General features: G+C 35.6%; 1 protein-coding gene across 5 annotated transcripts in view; it reads right to left on the bottom strand.

The window, feature by feature from the left end:
- LOC150108743 (twitchin-like) overlaps positions 1–22137 on the bottom strand; it is a 2666638-nt gene that overhangs the window by 2251159 nt on the left and 393342 nt on the right. For all 5 annotated transcript variants that reach the window (XM_090390962.1, XM_090390961.1, XM_090390964.1 and 2 more), the window contains 2 exons: positions 11466–11542; positions 8602–8768 (listed from right to left, as the gene is read on the bottom strand). In XM_090390962.1, coding sequence (XP_090247088.1) covers positions 8602–8768; positions 11466–11542 — 244 coding nt within the window. The remainder of the gene's footprint in view (positions 1–8601; positions 8769–11465; positions 11543–22137) is intronic.

The raw sequence follows: 22137 nt of genomic DNA, 5'->3' as shown, positions 1-22137 counted from the left end.
TTTTGAAAGAAATTTAATAACCGATATGATGCATTTTAAAACATAAATCCAGTGTTCTTGTTCTTTTTTGAATAATTTTAGCTGATGTTGATCAATTGTAGTTTCATTTTTTAAATGCTTTTCCAAATCAATCCATTTTTCAAAAGAACTTGAGTAAATTAACCAAGATCTTTTAATGGTTTCTCCGTTACTCAAAATCCTATTATAAACCAATACGTGAAAACTTCTGTTATGTTCATCGCATGGAAAAAGGTCTTTTGATTCAACAGGAGGACCTCATTTTACTAATATATCAATTGAATTGGACAAGTTTGGTCATAAAGCTGGATCGCAAAAAGCTCGTAATACACACTAATACAGGGATAGCAAACTGGCAATGTTCTCAAGAGCCTGATTATCATCTAAGCACAAATTCGAATTTTCAGACTCATTGTCAGTCAGGGACTCCACAGGAACGTTGCTTTCACTGAATCTTGTTAGTGATAATTTAAAAAATTTCCGCAATTGATTTTCTTGTTTAGCTCGAATAACTACTCGTTCTGCTCGTCTTTTTCTGTATTGATGACCAGAAAGCGTTTTCATTTTTTTCCCCTCTGGTCTGCCATTTTTGTCTGTTTTGGAAATAATAAAAAAAAAAGTTTATTTATTTATTTTTTTCATAAAGTATGGGCCCAAAACAACGTAAAAAAAAATTTAGAATTGAATTGTCGTTTGCCAAGTCTCACCCCTTTATACAATCATATTTTATCTGATTTTACTGCATTAAGAAAACAAATAAATTAGCAAAGCAAAATTAAAAATTACCTTGTTTAATATTAATATAAAACTCCTTATAGTAGTCAATGGGCACAATTTCAAATATATGCAATAGTTCATAAAATAAAAAAAATAAAGTTAAAAACAACCATGGCTATAGCTACAAAGAAAATGAAACGAATATTTTTTTTTTAAATTATTACTAAGATAAATCACATATTTAACTACAAACTTACTAATAGTGTGTATTATATTATCAGCAAGCTAATAATATAATACACACTAATACAGGGATAGCGAACTGGCATGTAAGAAAATTTTGTGGATATGTGAATGATTTATAATTATAGATAATAACATCTTATATGACTATAATATAGTTTTAAAAAAGTTTTAATTTTTTCAAAAAGTTTCATACTTATATAATTTATTAATATATGAAATTTTTTATTTTGAAATATTAATTTACTAAATAAAAATTTCCAATTAATTTTGTTTCTTAAATAAAAAATATTCTATTTATAAGAGAATCAAATTTTCTCAATGAAATTGGATCTAAATGTTTCTGTCTCAGAGATTATCAAAATAAAAATAATTATTTGGAGCTTATATAATTAGAATAAAATTTAATTATCTTTATAAATATGTATATATAAATTTAATATTTTGTAAATATATGATATATCCAATTTAATTAATTTTTTTATTTTTTATTTTTTCTGCCTCCAGTATAATTAAAACAACTCTTTGGAAGTTTTCTGCCCTTTTGCTTTTCCGCCTGGGGCATTCGCCCATTCCACCCCTGTTTCAGGCCGGGCTTGCAACTACACACACTTTAATTCCTTTCACCTCAGTGTTGGGTCTGCACATTATGTTTGCTCCAATATACTATATAAGAGATTATCCTACCCAGAATCTCCCAATTTTGACCTACTTTGGCTTAAAATCACAATACCTCATTCTACCAAATTCTTATTTAGCACTGTATAGAGATTCCATAGTTAGACGATTAGTTAATGAGAGAGTCCGTAAGGTCTGCTATCCAGGAGGGAGAGCGTGTAGGATAATTCAGGCAATGGATATGAAGAAGAAACGAGCAAGAGAGTTAGTGGTTGTTGTGAGGACAAATGATCTAAGTGGACATAAGGAGCATGTCAGGGTGAATATCAGGAGGTTATTGATAGGAGTGAGATAACAGTGTACTGGGAAAGGTTGTCAGTGTGCTGCCAAGGTATGACAATGATGATTTGAGATGGAGAGTCAAAATCATGAATGGTATGCAAGAGGAGCTGTGTAAGGAGAAGGGAATGCAGTTTGTGGATGTATGGCATGTGTTTGAGGGAAGAATGGAATTATACAGGTGAGGTGGCATTTGAATGGCTTTGGATTGAGTGCAATGGGGAAAGTATTTCTAGATGAAAGTGCAGTGTGTGTGATGTGCAAGAGATCAGAAACAAGAGATAAAGTGAAAAATCAAGAGAGTGGTATTGAAGAGACAGAAGTGCTTGGCAGTGAAATCATTAGTAGTGTGAGAGATGAATAGAGAGTGAGGAAGGTGAGACTGTGGTAAGTGGTGATAAAGGTGATTGGGCAGGTGTGTTGAGGAAATTAAAACCAACAAGTGGTTTAGATAGGACTGGTTATAGACCTAAAAATGAATTACCGTGTTTGTTTACAAATGCCAGAAGTATCAGAAATAAGGGAGATGAAATGATTTCACTGACTGAGTTTGCCCCAAAATCATTGGAATAAGCGAAACATGGTTGAATGAAGATGATATTCTAATGAGAATAGAAATAGAAGGATACAGTATTTTTCGCGAGAATAGAAAGGACAAGAAGGAGGGGGGGGGGGGGGAGTGCTGCTGATGATAGCAGGGGAATCATGTCCACATAAGGTAGACATGACAGCAGAAAATAGTAGCAATGGTTATGAGGCAGCATGCTGTAAAGTGGAGGTTGACAGGAAGACATATTTAGCTGAATGTTGGCTGAATGTTGCTATAGGCCAGGAAATGTGGAGGGTGGTGATGAAGAAATGTATAAATAATTTGGGTTAGTAAACAAAGGAAGGGTGATTATTACGAGTGATTTTAATTATGGTAGTATAGATTGGAATGAAGAGGCATTTGGGAATAAGGAAAATTAATTTCTTGAGTTCTTGAGAGATAACTATCTCAGGTAGCACGTAAAGGAGGGCACGCAAGGATCGAGAGTTTTAGATCTGATCATTTCATCAGAGGATGTAACTGTGAGTGGAGTTTCACACTTTCCTCCAGTTCATGAGACTGATCATGAAGTGATTGCCTGGGTAGTGACTAGCTATGCAGACTTTTTTGAGGAAGGATATATGTGATATTATAAGACTGGTAATTATGACAAGCTTGGAGCTATAACATGGAACAAGAAGTTGAGCAGTAAGGAAATAATGCTGCTTGGGAACTGACAAAGAAATACATAACAGTATCAATGTGTGCATGTATTCCAAAGGTCAAAAGACTGAATAAGGTAGGTGTAAAATGGATGAATGAGAGGATTAAGAATGAAATCTTGAAAAGAAGGCACTTTGGAGGCAAAAGCAGATGAATGCTACTAATAATCAGTTACATGAAGAATATAAGGAACAAGCCAAGAGAGTGACTCAGTTAGTAAGGACCAGAAAAGTGCAGTACGAGCAGAAATTAGCAAATCAAGCAAAGAAAAACCCTAGAGAGTTTTTTTAGATATGTGACAAGTAGCAGGAAGAATGATCATAGTAAGATGATGCTAATGGATGAAAGCGGTAGAATGGTAACTGCTGCAGAAGACATTGTTGAGGTATTCATTAATCAATTTATAAGGATGTTTCATCCTCATCAGGGTGAAATCATGAGAAACTCAAGTGTAGAGGACATAGGAGAGGATGTCTTAATTGTGAGTGAGTGAGCAGGATGTATTTGAAGATGAAGAAATAAATTACTTTGATGACATATCACCACACAGCTTAAGGGAATGTTCCAGGGAATTGGAAGTAGCATTGGCATGCCTGTTTAATAAGAGTCTGACAACAGCACAGGTTCCAAGGGATTGGAAGGAGGGTAAAATTGATCTGCTACATAAAGGTGGTGATAAGTCTGTAGATCCTAAACATCTAAATATAAACCCAAGTATCAAATAAATACATCAGCCATTATTAGCCAAAGGTATGAATACGTAAACACACTCATGTATTTATGTGCAATGTACATGCAAACATGCACATTTACACATTGTTCAACATGTTGTGTGTGTGTGTGTGTGTGTGTGTGTGTGTGTGTGTGTGTGTGTGTGTGTAATACAAGCACAATGTGCTGAACAATGCCATGCATAATTAGAAATATTTTATTGGTCTTCACTGTTTGTCTACCAGTTTGTATGTGAAAAGTTTTTTACCTTGGGTATAATTTGGACTCCCTGGAGGTGTTATGTAATAATAATAATAATGTATGTTAAAGATACCAAGTAATTTTATAACCTTGGTTTTAATCCTTTCTCCCAAGTAAGCAAACAGACAAGTACATCAAGTTTGAGCCTGAACGTGGTTCAAGACTTATGGTGGTGGTCAACACCAACTTAATCCATCTTTACCCCGAGTTGCCTTGGTGTTGCACCACCACCATAAGTCTTGAACCACGTTCAGGTGAAAACTTGACTTACTTGTCGGTTTGCTTACTTAAGAAAAAGGATTAAAACCAAGGTTATAAAATTACTTGGTATCTTTAACATACCAGTTTGTATGTTTACACTTGAAGAAATTCTATGTAAATGGAATGAAACATCATGTTGTTAATTAAAATAATTGTTACCATCTTATTATGGTGTCCTGCCTTATAAACTCTTACACACAAACAAACAACACACATATATATCAGGGGCATATATTCAGAGTGTGCTAAGTGTATAGTGCTGAACATCCATGGAATAACAATATTACCAATATTATATTTTTGTAATTATTCTTGTTAAAAACTTCCGTAATTATTTCCTGGCTTTGTGTGATTCTTAAAATCAAACACAATATACTAATGCTTCATGAAGAGTACACTTACTGATACGTAAACATTGCATCACGTTCACATTAATAGCCTGTGCGTGCAATCACAAATATATATACCTTTGAGCCCTTTGAACAAAAGTACAGATGGTGCACTGGGACGAAGTCATAGCATTCCAGCATTTTAAACCACCCAGAAGGTGAGGTAGGGTGTACGGTGAGACAATGGCAAAAATCAGTGGCTGTGATTGGTTATTGTGTCAAATGATCCGATCAAATATTGTCACTGGTCGTGAGTTGCTCTTCCATATTTACTATTATGTTTACACCTTTGAGTAATTAAATATACCAACCAAATATAGCATTCTCCTTTATTATTATTTTCTAATGTATCTTAAAAGAAACACATTGTTCAGCACTCTATGCAGATTTGATTGCAATTAATTGATAAAGTTTTCAAAGTTTGCTATAATTAATTGCTTTGAACCAATTAAGATGAGCGCTGATGAGCTATGCTCTTAAAATTTTCATATATTGATAAAAATGCTATCAAATTGCCATGAATTTTAGTACGACAGGTTTCATAAGCTACACAACAGCACACCTAACTGAAATGGAAATGCGATGCCACTGATATATATATATATATAATTTTTTTTTAATCATACACACTCCTTATTGCATCCTAATAGTATTAGTTTTTACTATTGAATGACACAAATGTACAATGGCTATATGAACAAAGAATTAGCCAATATCTACATAAAATAAAACAAAATGAAGAAATAGAAATAGAATGACTTAATATAAAAATGATACTGAATTCAGCAGCATGAGAAAGCTTAGGAAAGACCAAAAAATTCAATAAAAGGAAAAAACTGAAGATCTGGGATGACACAATCAAAGAAATAATCAAAAAGAAAAAAGAAGCCTATCACAAATGGTTAAGCAGTAAAAGATTAGAAGATGAAATAGAATATAAAAGAATAAGAGCCATAGCTAAAAGAGAAGCCAGAAAAAGACATAGAGAATCATGGAACAAATTTGTTTCTAATTTAGAACATGATTTATATAAAATAAGACCCAATGTATATCAAATTTAGAAACACTTAAATGCAGATACCAAAGAAAACATAAAAATAAACACCAAATTGAAATTAGAAGAATTTCTAAATTACTACACAGAATTGTGGACAGACAAATATTTTAATAAAGACAACTGGCAAACAATTAATGAATATGAAAAGGAAATAACCAAAGAAGAATTACTAATCAGCCTGAAAGAAACAAGAAACGGAAAATCACCTGGAGAAGATAAGTTAGGTTCAGAACTATATAAATATGCAGGAACAAGATTCAAAGAAAGACTCTTATTATTTTTAAATAAAATTTATTCAACTGGTATCCCCCAAATAGGATGGAAAAAAGCAATTGTGATTACTATCTTTAAAAAAGTTAATAGAGATGACCCTAAAAACTATAGAGGTATCAGTATTCTAAATTCCTGTCACAAAATATATAGTAGAATCTTAAATAGCAAACTAATGAAATATTCCAAAACTTTATTTTAGAAGTACAGAATGTATTTAGAAAAGGACGATCATGTATAGACCCAGCCTTTTGCCTAAAATTAATAATAAAGAAAAGAAGAGAATACAATTTAGAAACACATATTGCATTTCTTGACTTTGAAAAAGCATTTGACAAAGTTAAAAGAAACATAGTATTTAACATATTAAAAGAAAGACAAATACCAAATAATATCCTAAAAGCTATCACAAGTATATATGAAAATAATCAAATACAAATAAGATTAAATCACGAGCAATCATATATGAGAGAGATAAACCAAGGGGTCCGACAGGGATGTCCCCTCTCAGCAACTCTTTTTAATATCTACTTAAATGAAATAATAATAAAATGGAATAAAAATTTACATCAAGGAATTAAACTTTCTCCTACAGTAAACTTAAACACTCTACTCTTTCCGATGACCAAATAATAATTACAAATTCTGAAGATAAACTACAGAAAGCTATTTTAGATCTAAATGAGATATCCAAAAATTATGGTATGATAATATCAACAGAAAAATCAAAACCTATGCCTTTAAAGGACAAGATCCAGCAAGAACTAAAATAGTAAAAGATAACAAGATCTTAGAACAGGTGAATTCATTTAACTACCTAGGATGTACGATCACATATGAAAATAAGAAAGATATAAACGTAAAAATTGCAAAATAACAGGTGTAATTAACTCTATATTTAAACCAAACCTAGTTCAAAAACAAACCAGACTAAAAGTATACAATACATTAGCCCTACCAGTCTTAATGTATGGAAGCAAAATCTAGACAATAAAACAAAAAGACAAAAATTAACAACAGCAGAAATGAAGTTTATGAGAAAAACTGCAAAGTATACCCTATTTCATCACAAAAGAAATGAAGAAATTATGAAAGAATTAAACCAAGAACCAGTAATAGAAAAAATTAAAAAATATAAACATAAATGGATGGAACACGTTCAAAGATTGAAAACAGAAAGATTACCAAAACAAGCCTTAAAGTATGTAAGGGTAATGTTATCTGTGAGAGTCAACATGGATTTGTGAAAGGGCACTCTTGTTTTAGCAATATGCTAGCCTTTTATAATAAAATTACAAGAACATTAGATGAGGGAAAGGCATATACTGCAATCTTCTTAGACTTAGCAAAGGCATTTGACAGGGTGCCACATGATAAGCTGATATTTAAGTTGCAGCACATGGGTCTGGATGTCAGATTGGTCAACTGGATTCAGGATTGGCTGTCTGATAGGTATGAGAGAGTTGTGTATGGTAGAGTAGTTTCAAGGAGGCAGAGGGTTACAAGTGAGATCCCACAGGGCTCAATACTAGGACCTATATTGTTTAACCTTTACATCAATGACATTGCCAGTGGATTGCAAGGGGATATTCAGTTGTTTGCGGATGATGTGAAGCTGGGAAGGAGTGGTTTCTTTGTGTGAAGGGTGGTTGAACCGTGGAATGCATTGCCTGATGGAGCGGTGGGAGCGAGAATGGTCAGTGAGTTTAAGGAGTGGTACGATAGACTTTGTGTTTCTTAGGGGGGGGGGACCTCCCCTCGATGAGTCTTACAGACTTTATGTTCTTAGGAAGGACCTTCCACGATGAGTCTTTTGACTCTATGGAGGCCTGAATAATAATAATAATAATAATAATAATAATAATAATAATAATAATAGTACAAGCCATTAGGAAAAAGAAAACCAAGACAAACTCTTAAACGATGACTTCTGAGGCTGGAACAGGCCATACTAGGCCTAAATCCTTGATACACATGATGATGACTTGCAACTGCATACAGTGAGAGATCCCATTCTCTCTATACCTTCACTGTTGTATAATTTTTAATTTCCACCGAAGGTGATTCACGACTTGAATCAAAATATCTATAATTTAATCTGTCTTAATTAAATAAATTTTAAACTGTGTCTTAGTATTATATTGCAATCAGATCAATCATGCTGGGAATCCTATCATCATTAAATGCACATATTAAAGCAATTTAGTCCTAAAGTTTAATAATAAAAATAGCATAATTTAGAATTATAATGGCAGAAGCTGGAAGGGGAATAATTAAAAATCATTACTAACTCCATTTTTAACACATTCTATTATTTATGATCACTGATTTTCCTATCAAGGAGTTTATGAAAGACATGACCGCATTGAAAGTGAGGTTCTACTCTCCAGTATACTGCTAGGAATACAGAAATAAGTTATATTCTCAAAAACGAAACAATTACAAAAAAAAAGAAAAAAAACTACCTTTCACAGTTAATACTGCTGAACTTTCTTCTTTTCCAAATTCATTTGTGATTTCAATGCTATAAGATCCAGAGAAGGATACAAGAGTTTTCGTGATAGTAAGACTAGCAGAAGATCCATCAAAAGTCATATTATAATCGGTAGACTCCTTGATAATTTTCTTATCTCTATAGGATAACACAAAATGCATGAATAAGTAAAATATAATAACATTTTGGTATGAATACATTAAACTGAGAAGAGTTAACATTGATGGGGTCCCATTATTGTATGTTATTGGGTACCATTTTATTGTCATATCTGTTATTATCAATGCATCATAATACTGATAAAACTAGACTTAAGTGAGATCACCAACTTTAGCATATTCAATAAATGGAAAATATAATTTTCAAGGGCAATTTATCTGCTTCTCAGACCATACTTCACTTCAGGAGTTTCTTAACTTATTAATCATGTTAATGTATATTACGTGAAAATTTTGTTAAAACATTCACGTCAAGATTGGGGGTGTAGCATGGAATGAGGAGTTAGCTGGAAAAGAGATCAATGCAGCTTTGCAGGCTACTCTCTCAAGCTCTAACAACAGATTCAGATCAGGAGTTCCAGATGGCCAATCAGATGGTGATATATAGTTGGATACATTTGTCTTGTGTGCAGGGGTTGAGCTCTGTTGGAAGATCCGCTGCCAACCGTGAAACAAGGTGTTGTTCAGGGGCATACCACAGGTCCTAGCATGGTGTCCTGATACACTATAGTGGAAGTTTTGACCTCTTTCTTGCAGAAATGCAACTCTGATACTCCCGATATGTCACCCCAACCAAGCCATCACTGACGCAGGGTGATGATTTCTTTGAATTCTGGGTACTATGGCAAGTGTTGTGCAAACATCTGGGGGCATATTTTTTCAATGGTGAAAATCTTCTTATCTGTGAAGAGAATATCTCTGTGTCTGTTGTTCACATACCACCACAAAAGTGCCATTGATTTTATCACCCTCTGTTGCATAAGTTGTGGTGTTAGTAAGTGTCCAGTAGAATGGCGATAGGTTCTCACCCCGAGGTCATCAGATAGTACACATGATATTGTACTCTGTGAAACATTCATCTCTCATGGCATCACTTTCTGTGTTCCCACAGGATTATAGCAGAAGCATGCCTTGACAGTCCTTACAAGCTGTCATATCCTAATGCAGCATGGTTGACCTGTTCTTTTTGTGATCAGATACATCTTCTGTATCATTATAACAGTTAATAGTCCAGTACACAAACATCCTATTGATCCTTGAGTGTTTTTAGCATGCTGAAAATAACATGTGGCTGCAAACCACATGAAGTGCTATTACAGCTACATGGTTCTCATAATCTCCTCACTGCATGTTAACCCATATAGCTAGGCAACTCTCTCTACCGATAAGCATGCAAATGTCAGCTGTGCATAGTGCTACTAATGGAACTGGGCTTGGGTAATTTTGTGGGTATGCAGAAGTTCTAACAGTATTTATGGCAAGACATTATATATATTACTACCTTCATTCCACAAAAGGAGTAAGCGAAACAGGCCTTTCTTGCAAGTATAATAATAATAATAATATTATTATTATTATTATTATTTTGGACCTTCATAGAGTCACAAACTCATCATGGGAGGTCTATCTTAGACAATACAGCCTCTCACGTGACTCCTTAAGCCCCTTCACCATCTGCACTTTCACGACCCCTATCAGAAAGGAATTCCATAGTCAACAACTCACCATGCAAAAAAAGCCACTTCTTACTCTCTTACCACCTCTGTTTGCAACTTACATGAAAACTCTCCCTGTTGTCAATCCTGTAAATACCTCTCAGTAGTTTAAATATGTCAACCATGTCCTCCCCCCCCCTCTCCTTTGTCTTGTATCCAAACTCTCTAATTTGCATGCCTTCAGCTTATCCTAACAACTAACATTTATCAGTCTTGTTATCTACCTTTGTATCCTCAGAAAAGTTAATTTATCCAAATCAAATCCTTGTTACTATTAATCTGAGCAAAGTAATCCAGATGTGGTCTGATTGGAACTTTATACAGAGCCATTACCCTTTTTTTTTCTTTTTTGTTTCTCTGTATCTCAGCATACCTCTGATACTGCAACAGTTTTCTGGGTTGTCGTGACCTTTGAAATATGTCCCAAACTTCAAATTTTAATCAGTTTACCTATCCATACCCATAAACACCCATCCACACACTCTGCTGTACCACACTCCATGCTGCATCTATATTCTTTGTACAATGCAAGATATTACTGTATATTCCTTCCAAAAGTCTCTGAAGTATTTCTCACTCTCAATAGTAGCATAACAGTGGCATAACATGCCTTGAGGGCAGCATAACATCCTGGGCTATTGCTGCAGTGAGATGGTATTCAGTATAGTACGCCCACAGATACGAGACCCTTTGACACTTCTGTGCATGTTAACAGAAGGAGAATCCATTCTGATAATAGGGTAATCAAACCTTATTGTGGAATGAGTTGTTTATTATTACACATCAGAAAATTAACTTCTCTTTTATGATCATTGTAGTTTTTAAAGTGGTAACTATTTTGTTTGTATAACAGTTGGAAAATTTTACCTATAAAGCACATGATTTTGCGTATTTGTGACCAATTTGTACATCCTTCATTTCTTTCTCCCCTTCAGCATGAATCGACTATTCTTGGCACAAAGTCAAGTGAAGCTCAAGCAAGTGTGGGCACACTATAAAAGTATTAATGGATCTCTGTCATAAGTAGTGGTATTAAGTCACAAATCCCATAAGTCAAGGATCGACTGCATATTTATATAAATGTAATAAAATTTTTGAGTCATTATAACAAGAATACTTACTTATACCAACTGACAGATGCCTTCTGCTTGGATTCAACTTTACATATGAATTTGGCAACATTTCCTTCCTCTACAGTCTGAAAGAAACCAGAATGTGATCAACTTATTATACAAATGTTACAACAAATATAGTAATAAGATCTTTACAGCACAAAAAGCAAATATACAAATACTGATGGCAGTGCTTGCAGAGACTCCATAACTTTCCTATATAATCTCTAGATGATTTCAGCAGCTATACACATATGTGAAAATCCCACCTTAGCATGAAAACCTCTTTTATATCTTATCATTCAAGTCATTTAAGTGATGATCTTTCAAGTATCAAAATTGGAGGCAACTAAAGGAGAACTATTTCTCTAACAGAGAAAGGAGGGAATGGCTAATTCAGCTCTGAGTGAATGCCTCTGATTGCAAATTACCATGTGAGGTTGTCAAAAACAACATTAGTCCTACAGTCAACTTTTTGAGGTACATGGATAAAAACTGAGAGAGAGAGAGAGAGAGAGAGAGAGAGAGACTTGCCTGGGCTAACTCAAGAAATGGCTGAAAAAAAGTGTAGGAAAAAAAAAAAATTTTCCTCTAGTTAGTGACTATAATCAAACCTGTAACAATCATTTTTCTGGCAGCCTTAGCATTGTGCAACAGAAATGTTGCCAAAATGTTAAGTAGGCATCCTCTGTCTATTACATTATGTTATGAATAGTAATCAAACTAATTACATTATTTACATTACACTATGGATACAGTTGCCTGTCCAAACTTTTTTTCATGCAAACAAATACAGTACTATACAATATGGAACTCTCAACAAATTTATTCTAGGATAAAAAAGACACCTGACTTGTACCATCTTGAAGAAATCTAATGAAATTATGTCTTTTTAACTTTCTTCATTGATCTCAGAGAGAGAGAGAGAGACAGAGAGAGATGAACAGAAGCAAAAGGTCTTTATTTGCACTTAATACATGAATGCATGCACACACACACACACAAAATCAGTGGAAAATAAATTTGTGCAAATCAAGCACTAGATTAATAAACATTTAAGCATCTCAAGAAGAATTAATCACTGAAAACAGGAATTACTTCAACAAATTATGAGCAGCTGAGAGTCTGAATTAGCCTGAATGATCACTGTGTATGGCAGGATGATTTCTTGTACAGGTAAGTACGGATAAGTAATATTTTGAACATAAAAGGTTAGGATGTCAAGTATTCCGAATGCTGTAAAAATGATACATTTGATCCAAAAAAGATTAGAAATTAAAATAGACTTGATGAGAAATTACATCACCATGGGAAATTGTCAAAAACAATGTGAGATCCACAATTGATTTTTCTGAGGTGCAGGTTTAAGAAATAATGTTTCTGAGAGAGAGAGAGAGACAAACTGTCTGTACTAAAGATTGACTAAATCAGGAACTGGCTGATAAATGTTAAATATACCAAGCTATTTTAAACCTGGTTTTAATCCATTTCCCAAGTAAGCAAACAGACAAGTAAGTCAAGTTTGCGCCTGCAAGTAGTGAAAGTCTGGGTGACCCCGCACGTAGTGCAAGTCAAGGCAACTCATGGTAAAGGTGGAATAAGCTCTGATCACTATTCTTAATATTTACCCTTAATGCAAAGCACATCTCCTGGAGGAGATGTATGATGCTATGTATTAAAGGCAAAGGGCCACTACCCATAACAGTTTCGACCTTTATTGAGGTTTCATCAGTGGGAGCAAGGCTTAGAAATACCAAGACATACATCTACATCATACATCTCCTCCAGGAGATGTGCTTGCATTAAGGGTAAATATTAAGAATAGTGATCAGAGCTTATTCCACCTTTACCACGAGTTGCCTAGACTTGCGCTACGTGAGGGGGTCACCCAGATTTGCACTACTTGCAGGCACAAACTTGACTTACTTGTCTGTTTGCATACTTGGGAAATGATTTCAAACCAGGTTTAAAATAGCTTGGTATCTTTAACATTTAACATATATTATGCTCAAGGTAAAATACTTCCTACATCTCATCCTGAGATTTTTATTTAATAAGGTCAAAACACCTTATGGTTACTTATTTTGGAAAAATACTTATATGCTCTATATTACTTAAATCTTGGTATTTCTAAGCCTGGCTCCCACTGATGAGACCTCAATAAAGGTCGAACCTGGTCTGGGTAGTGGCCCCCTTGCCTTTAATACATAGCATCATACATCTACTCCAGGTGATGTGCTTTGCATTAAGGGTAAATATTAAGAATAGTGATCAGAGCTTATTCCACCTTTACTACGAGTTTGCCTAGACTTGCACTATGTGTGGGTCACCCAGACGTGCACTACTTGCAGGGGCAAACTTGACTTACTTGTCTGTTTGTTTACTTGGGAAATGGATTAAAACCAGGTTTAAAATAGCTTGGTATCTTTAACACTTAACATATATTATACCCAAGGTAAAATACTTCAGGAACTGGCTAAAAAATAGGCCTATAAAAAAAATTCCTCTAGTTAGTAATTATAATCTAACCTAACAGTCCTTCTGGTGGCCTTAGCATTATGGAACAGAAATATTGCCAGAATGGTAAGTAGGCATCCTCTGTCTATTACATTATGTTATCAGTAGTAATCAAACTAATTATATTGCTTACATAATACTAAAGACAAGCAGAGTTAACTATAAATACAGTTGTCCTTCAAAACTGGAGTTGCTTTAAGAGTCAAAGCCATGTAAGAGGCAAATGCCACATCACCTTTCAGAAATGCAGAGAATTGACTGGGTCTACTGACCTAACATCCCATTCACATCTTCATATGGTGCACTCTGTGAGTAGGTATCTAGGTGCTGAATGAGTGAGTGAGTGAGGATGCAATTTGGGACATAGCCAACCACATTGTCCTCTCATTTGCCTTAAACCAAAAAGCATATGATAGTATACAACATGATGAGATTTTATGCTGGCTGGGACATTACTAAGTTAAACATGGCCTTGTTTCCTGTTTTTATCAAGGAACCAGGGAGAACAGTGAAAAGTTAACTACTGGAACAAGCTCCAACTCAACATCTAGATGAAGAAAAAGAATAATCCCAACATCTAGAAGAAGAAGAAAAAAAACTGAAAAAAAAATCAGGAAATGGACAATGAAGCTTCTTTGTGCCTATGGTCCCAACAGAAGGTTCTTCTAAGGAAGAAGTGTAAGAATTTTTCGAGTAATCAGAACAGGCAGCTGACATAAAGAAAATGGAAAAAGTTGTCCTTGTTAGAGATCTAAACAGCAGAGTAGGAAATGAATCCCACCAGGCATATAGGAACATTTGGGGAAAATTTGGAGAAAAGGGCAAGGCTAATAATAATGGTAAGTATCTGCTGGATTTCTGCTCAGCATACAGACTAATTACTAACCCCATGTTCCAACATAAAGATATGCAAAAGTTCATGTGGAGGCAAACACAAGAAATAAGAAAAACCTCACTGACTGTTATCGTTGATAACAATATCTTCATGCTGGTTCAGAATACAAAAGTGCTCAGTTTTAAGTAGGATAAAACTGCATAGTGCATTGAAAAGAACATTACTTAAAAAAGCATTAAAAATAATTAAAGTTGAGTAGCTTTTGCAGGCAAACTGTAGACTCAGCTATATAAATATTATTGGCAAAAATTTAAAGCAATTTGAAAACAAGAACCAAACCTTGGAGTCTAAGTGACAAACTCTAAAGAAGACATTGACTGATTCAGTTGGGGGGGGGGGGGTTGTCTGTAAAGAGAGAAAAATAAGAACTCCATTGTAGATACAAGAGGTTAAAGAAGCAATCCTGAAAAAGAGGAAAGCATACCAAAACTTTCTAGCAAATCAGTCAGTAAATACTCTAAAATAATACAGATAAAAAATGTAAGAGATCTACACTATGTGTGAAAGTAACTAAACAAAGGTGATGGGAAGAATATAGAAAATAAATACCAGGAAGGTGGCAAAATGTTGACACTGAAAAAAAACTTAGAAATGGAGGAAAGAGTATTATAAAAGGAATCACAGATGATAAAGTTGAGATGAAAACTAAAGATAAGGATATCCTAGAAGTCTGGAGTAATTACTTCAAAAGACTGTTAAACCAAACAAGCAATGACAAAACCATTATAGAACATTTAAATACTTACACACACACACACACACACATATATATACAATACATACATATCAAATATTTCAGCCATTAGGCACAGTTTTTAGTGAAGATGGCAAGTTAACACGTTCGCTGCCAACTACGAGTATACGCGTAGTTGGTAAACCAGCTACAAGTATACTCGTATGACGCTTACTGCCAGCAACGAGATTACTGTACTGACCTTGAAGAAGTGAAAATGCTTGGCTTGTGGAGCTAGCATCAAAACTGTGTATTCTCATAGATGGTATATGCTTTGCACAAGCCAACTACGAGTATACTCATATGATGCTTACCGCTGGCCTTGTTACCGCTGGCCAGATTACCGTACTGACCTTGAAGAAGTGAAATTGCTCGGCGTATGGGAACAGACTATGCCGAAGTAGGAAGTAGCGTGGCAGTGAACGTGTTAAATCTGGAAATAGATAACAGAATAAGCAAAGCTGATATGGTAGGCTGAATAAATTTATGTGGAATAAGGGAGAAATTAGCCAAAACATCAAATTAGCAGTATACAAGAGCGTTTTCAAACCAGTTTTAAGTTATGGATCTTGAGAGTTGAGTTAGAAATAAAGCACTTGATTAAAAACTAGAAACCATGAATAAAGCCATTGATTAAAGACTAGAAACCATCGATTCACTTCCGAGAAGTGAAGTGAAGTGAACCGATGCCATCATATGCAGAATCACATTAAAAAATAAAGATATTAGAAAGGAACTTGACATTGTTAGAATTCAAGAATGCCTAAGATGAGCTAATCTAAGGTGGTATGGCCATTTAAATAGAAGGGGTGAAGAAGGGTTAGCAAAACAGATGTCTGATGCTAAAAGATGGCAGGAAAGAGACCCAGATTCCTCTGGTTCTCTTTCCTGCCATCCTATTCTACCATCCTGTCATCCTACCATTCAATCCACCTAGACCAAGGTCTAGGTGAATTGAATCAGTCACTGGTGCATTAAAAGCAAGAAATATTAGATATGACAATATTGGAGTGCTGACAAGTAACAGACTAATTTGGAGGAAAATTGTAGATAGGAGATTAATAATAATGTAAACTTAATCATGTGGTGCCGTCACACTACTTGAACATTCCTTGAGGGTATACATATCAGGAAATTGATGATGATGATGTGAAATTATATTCTTGTTTAATCATTTACCATATGCAAGCAAAAAAATTTGTGTGGGAAGCATCTCCATGACTTAGCTACATATATATAGAAGCTGTTGACTTCATATCATTTGCCTCAGTATTGCATAATCACACTTCCTTTTGGACATGCATTATGGCAGTTTGACCATTTTGCAAGTAATTGGGTCTTCTCCAAAAACTAGGTGATCCTTCAGATTATACTAACCTCAAATAGTTAAATGCAGAATTATTCTAACTTTACTTTGATCACTGCAGGATACACAGTAGTGATACCACTAGGCAATAGATACAAAAGGCTGGGTTAGGGCAAGCAACTACATAGAGCCCATATCAAGGCTACAATGGTAGGAGCAGTGCCACAGACAAATACCCAATGGAATGCAGTTATTGAGACCACTTCAGCAGTAGGAAGTTGTCTCAAAAAACTAGGTGATCCTTCAAATCACTCTGACCTCAATGAGCAACCTGAAAAGATCATTCTAATTAATAACACTTCATTAAACTCAGCAGAAGTTGCACCAAACAAAACCTGAAGAAATCTCAGCTCCACCCAGTGGTAGGCAAAAAACCAACACCAAGTGAAGCACCAGCCTTTGCAAGCAACAATCCCTTATCTCCTAGGGCTAAGCCAGTTAGGCTTAGAGGTGACTGACTAAGGTAGTTTCTAACCTATGGAATGTCAAGTATGAGGAAAGATTGAGAAGATACAACTTGCAGAGTCTGGTGGACAGGAGGAAGAGGGGGAGATATGATAGAGACCTACACGTTAGTAAGGGATTGTTATAGGATCAATGCTGGAGAGGTTCTACAGAAAATAGTGGGAGATCAGGGGGAGAACCAGACATCATCCCTGGAAATTGTATAAACAGGGTATGTGAGGAGAGGAGTGAGAAGCAAGTTTTTTTCATGCAGAGTTGTTATCGATTGGAATGTCTTCCTGAGAGTGTGGTGTCTGCAGATTATTTTAATGTGTTTAAAGCACGGTATGACGAGCTGTGTATGATGAGATGTGCATGATAAAAGGACCTCCTAGATGAGTCTTTGACTCCATGGGGCCTTGGGTAATAATAATAATAATAATAATAATAATAATAATAATGAATAAGCTCAAAGGCCCTTAAAGTAAGGACATAAATGTGAGGCTATTGTTAGATTGCTGCAACATTTTTTTTAAATTTAATTATTTATTTATTCTAGTGGAGTTAAATCCATCAGGCATTCTCTTCCACACCACCAGAAACATTAAATACAAATACAGACACAAATACAAAATTACAAATTAATATAATACTTCTAACATATTAAAAGCTAATGTTATCTTAAATTCAATTTAAGATAACATTAGGTTATATGAGCAATGACAAAAAACAGTAGGCTGAATATGCACAATTTCTTCCTGATGTGAAGAAATTGTGCATATTCAGCTTATTGCATAAATGCAGAAAAGAAAAAAAATGGAAATACAATAATGATGAAATAAATAACTCAAATTCCTTAGTAAATTTCTAATTTAACTTATTTAGACTGTGAGCTAAAGAGTTCTGTTCTTCTACAATGTGTCGCAATGAATTCTCACTTTTTCTTCTAATAATTGCTTCTGCACTTTTGTGAGATTTGGCATCTCTATGTTCATAAATTTTCTTTCTGAGTTGCTTTTGTTGGCTTTGTTTAGACTCTTTCCCTTTAATACGTATTAATCCATTCATCTACTCTGATGCTAAGTGAATACCCTGATGAAGAAATTGCACCTAAGATCTGTACCTCTGCACATGCTATACACCCCAAATCTCCATCCTTACAAAATAACCAATTGTATTTACCTTTGAATGCTATCCACTGGTCAAGTGTCCAGCAAGGCAGAAATCTTTCCTTTCGTTCAACGTATTAATTTTATCGCATTGCAACTGATGGGAATCCTGTGTTTCTGTGGATTCATTACAGACTTCTTTCTCATCAAAATCTACCCACAAACTTCATTACAAACTCGTTTGGTATTATCACTGTCATCCGAGCTATTTTTTCGTTTAAAGAAGGTATCAACGTACTTATCCATAGTTGAAATAGCAGACCTACATAAACACAAAAATATTACATGATTTTCTTTGTGCTTCTCAGGGTCAAAAGCTGATAAACAACTGCTAATCTGTTGTTCTATTGTTGGTTACTGACTATTGCTGACAGTGTTGCAACCAGAAAAGACAAAATATCGTTACAAGTTTGTCAAAATTCCACTACACTACGCTGCAATGATATTTGCTTGTCAATCACTGCAAGTTAAAGATAACGCATTACAGGAAGCTCCAAACCTCCCCCATCCCTTTCATCACACGTTCGTAATAATTACCATGAAGGAAGAAAAGTCACAAAACAGAAAAATGTTCCTAGTCCAGGCTCAGTGCAAAAAAAGTATTGGAGCCAAGCCCCAGAGGGCCCTGGCTGAATTTAACCACTGGGCATCCACCAAAGGGATTCCCCCATACAGGCCATGTCAGTAGACCACTACAGGCAAGCATCTAATGGAATGCACTGAGCTAGACAACTTCAGAGAATTTTGCTTAAGGAAATGAAAGGAACACTTCCTATTATATATAAACATGCTCTTACCTTTATCTAGTAAACTATGATCATCCCACTAACCAGCCAGCCTGGTTGGCCGAGTGGTTAGCGTATCCGCACTCCAGCCAAAAGGCTGTGGGTTCGAATCCCGCCATGGACATGGATGTGTGTGATTGCCTGGAAAAATAGTGGTGGTGGTCGGCGGTAGATGGCACTGGTGTAGATAATGAAGATAGTTGTGGTTAGTGGAGTGGTGGGGAAGGAGAGTTGTAGAGCAGATGCACTCCCTCGATGAGTCTTTGAACTCCCTGGAGGTGTTATGTAATAATAATAATAACAAAATATATTTTGATCAGCATTGCATTGCAACCCTACTTACCAATGTTTCCAAACACCAAAACCAACACACACATGCACTCTCTTCTGATAAAATAGCTCCTACTACACCATGCACACCTCTGTTTCCAAAATTCAGAAATGATTAACTTGATAGGATTAACGTGACAGGATTAACTTTTACTGCAAAACAAGAGTATCATCATAAGTTCTTTCTCCTCACTAACCTTCATTAATAAATTATTCTGTGTTAACATTTGGAGCAGATGTAGTCTAAATACAGACTAAAACATTCTAAAAGTCTGATACTAGAACATGGATGATATGCTTACAATTTGTCCACATGTCGTATAGCACACATATCAGGCTCCTTTGTAATGTCTATGAACATACCCAGTTTGAAATAGTTGTGAACAATTAATTCCTTGCCTTTTCCAGATACAATAAGTGTTTCTTATCTTCTTCTTCTTCCTCTTTATAGTATTTTTATCCCACATGGTGCAGAGTCTGTTATGATTATGAAACTGTAGAAAACCTCAACTAGCTTGTTGCAGAGTCTGGCATTAGGGGAGCAGGGGGTGGACAATTTTTATGACTGTAGAGGAGTGTGTTCGTGGGACCAATTTGCCTGTTCTGGGGGATGAAACACCCCTGTTTCCAAGTTAAGAAAAAAAAACCCTACCTCTGTATGAGACCAGCTAACTCACATTTAGTCGAAAGAACCAGATAAAGGATTCCTCATGTCTTGGATGGGAATTTACCAGGTCTTTCCGACCGATGGGCTTTGTCTATACGACAGAGCTACAGAGGCTCTTTATAAGTGTGTCTTACACTCTCAGCAAAGATCTGAACCTTTGAATTCTTTGATGAAAAACATCCACAAACCATCATGAAACTCCTACAGTAATGTACCATGTGGAAGTGTTACATTAGATGCATGTACTATGCTCTAATTATTATTATTATTACCATCACAAGACCTCATGGAGTCAAATACTCATCTGGGAGGTCCTTTTATCACACACACAGCTCATCATGCTGTGTTTTAAACACATTCAAACTCTTTGCAGGCATCACATTCTCAGGCAAGTCATTCCAATCATTCACAACTCTGCATGAAAAAAACATGCCTCTCACTCCCCTACTCACACCGTCTTTATACAGTTTCCAGGGATGACCTCTGGTTCTCCCCCGTTCTCCCGCTATTTTCTGTAGAACGTCTCCAGCATTGATCCTATAACAACCCCTTACCAACTTGTTGGTCTCTATCATATTTCCCCTCTTCCTCCTGTCCACCAGACTCTGCAAATTACATCTTATCAATCTTTTCTCATACTCGACATTCCAGAGGTCAGAAAATATCTTAGTCGGTCTCCTTTGGACCCTTTCCAACATCTCTTTATCCTTCTGAAAACACGGTGACCAAATCTGGGCACAATAGTCCATATGTGGCCTAATCAAAGCCTTATACAACGGAACAGGAATTTCCCTTTTCTCATGCTGTGTACCCCTGCCACTCTGAGCCTCCCCATTTCCCTGCTCCTCTTGCACACCCTTTCTCTCATTTTCTATACTCATACCACTCACTTCCCCATTCATAACCACCTCTTCAATCTCTCCTATCTTACTCTCCTGCTCTTCCACATCACTTCCCACTTGATCTGATTCATTTTCTCTATTCACTTCTCTACCTTCCAGCAGCAGTCTCTCCAAGCGACTCACACCATATCCACTCAAATGCAGTCCATCATTCCCATACAGCTCACTTCGTCCCTCAAACTCCTTCCACACATTAACAAACTGTACTCCCATCTCCTTACACATTTCAGCCAGCATATCATTCATAATCCTTGCTCTTCACCTCATTTCACCACAGTCATACCTAGTCATACCACAGTCATACTTAGGTATGACTGTGGTGAAATGAGGTGAAGAGCAAGCATATCATTCATAATCCTTGCTCTTCACCTCATTTCACCATAGTCATACCTAGGCAACATGCTAACTACCCTTCCTGTCACACTATCTCTTTTATCCTTCTAAGTAGCCTCCTGATATCCATTCTGACACATTCTTTGTCCTCTCTCAAATCATTCATACCAATTAATAATATTAACTCTTTTGCTCTCTCCTGCCTCATATCCAATGCCTCAATCACTCTACTCATTTTAACGCCTAGAGAACATACCATCTGAATTCTATCCTCCAGCACACCTTTAATAATGGAGTCGCCATACAATGCCACTCGCTCATCTTTTAACTCTTTCATGCCCTCATTTTAATAGTTTTTACCCAAATTTTCTTAATTTCATTCCGCATCCATTTCATTTCTTGCCTCATCCAATCCAATTCAACTTCCGAATCTCACTATACATTCTCTCTATCATTCAATCTTTCTAACTCTCAACGCCCTCTTCTCACTTTCACTTTCATTCATCCTTCTTTGTTTTCCTACTTTCGGTCCAACATGTG

Source organism: Typopeltis vanoorti, chromosome 3, assembly GCF_054136105.1.
Source record: "Typopeltis vanoorti isolate ZY-2024b chromosome 3, IOZ_Tvanoo_1.0, whole genome shotgun sequence".
Taxonomy (NCBI): Eukaryota; Metazoa; Arthropoda; class Arachnida; order Uropygi; family Thelyphonidae; genus Typopeltis; species Typopeltis vanoorti.
This window is presented reverse-complemented; position numbering and strand designations above follow the sequence as displayed.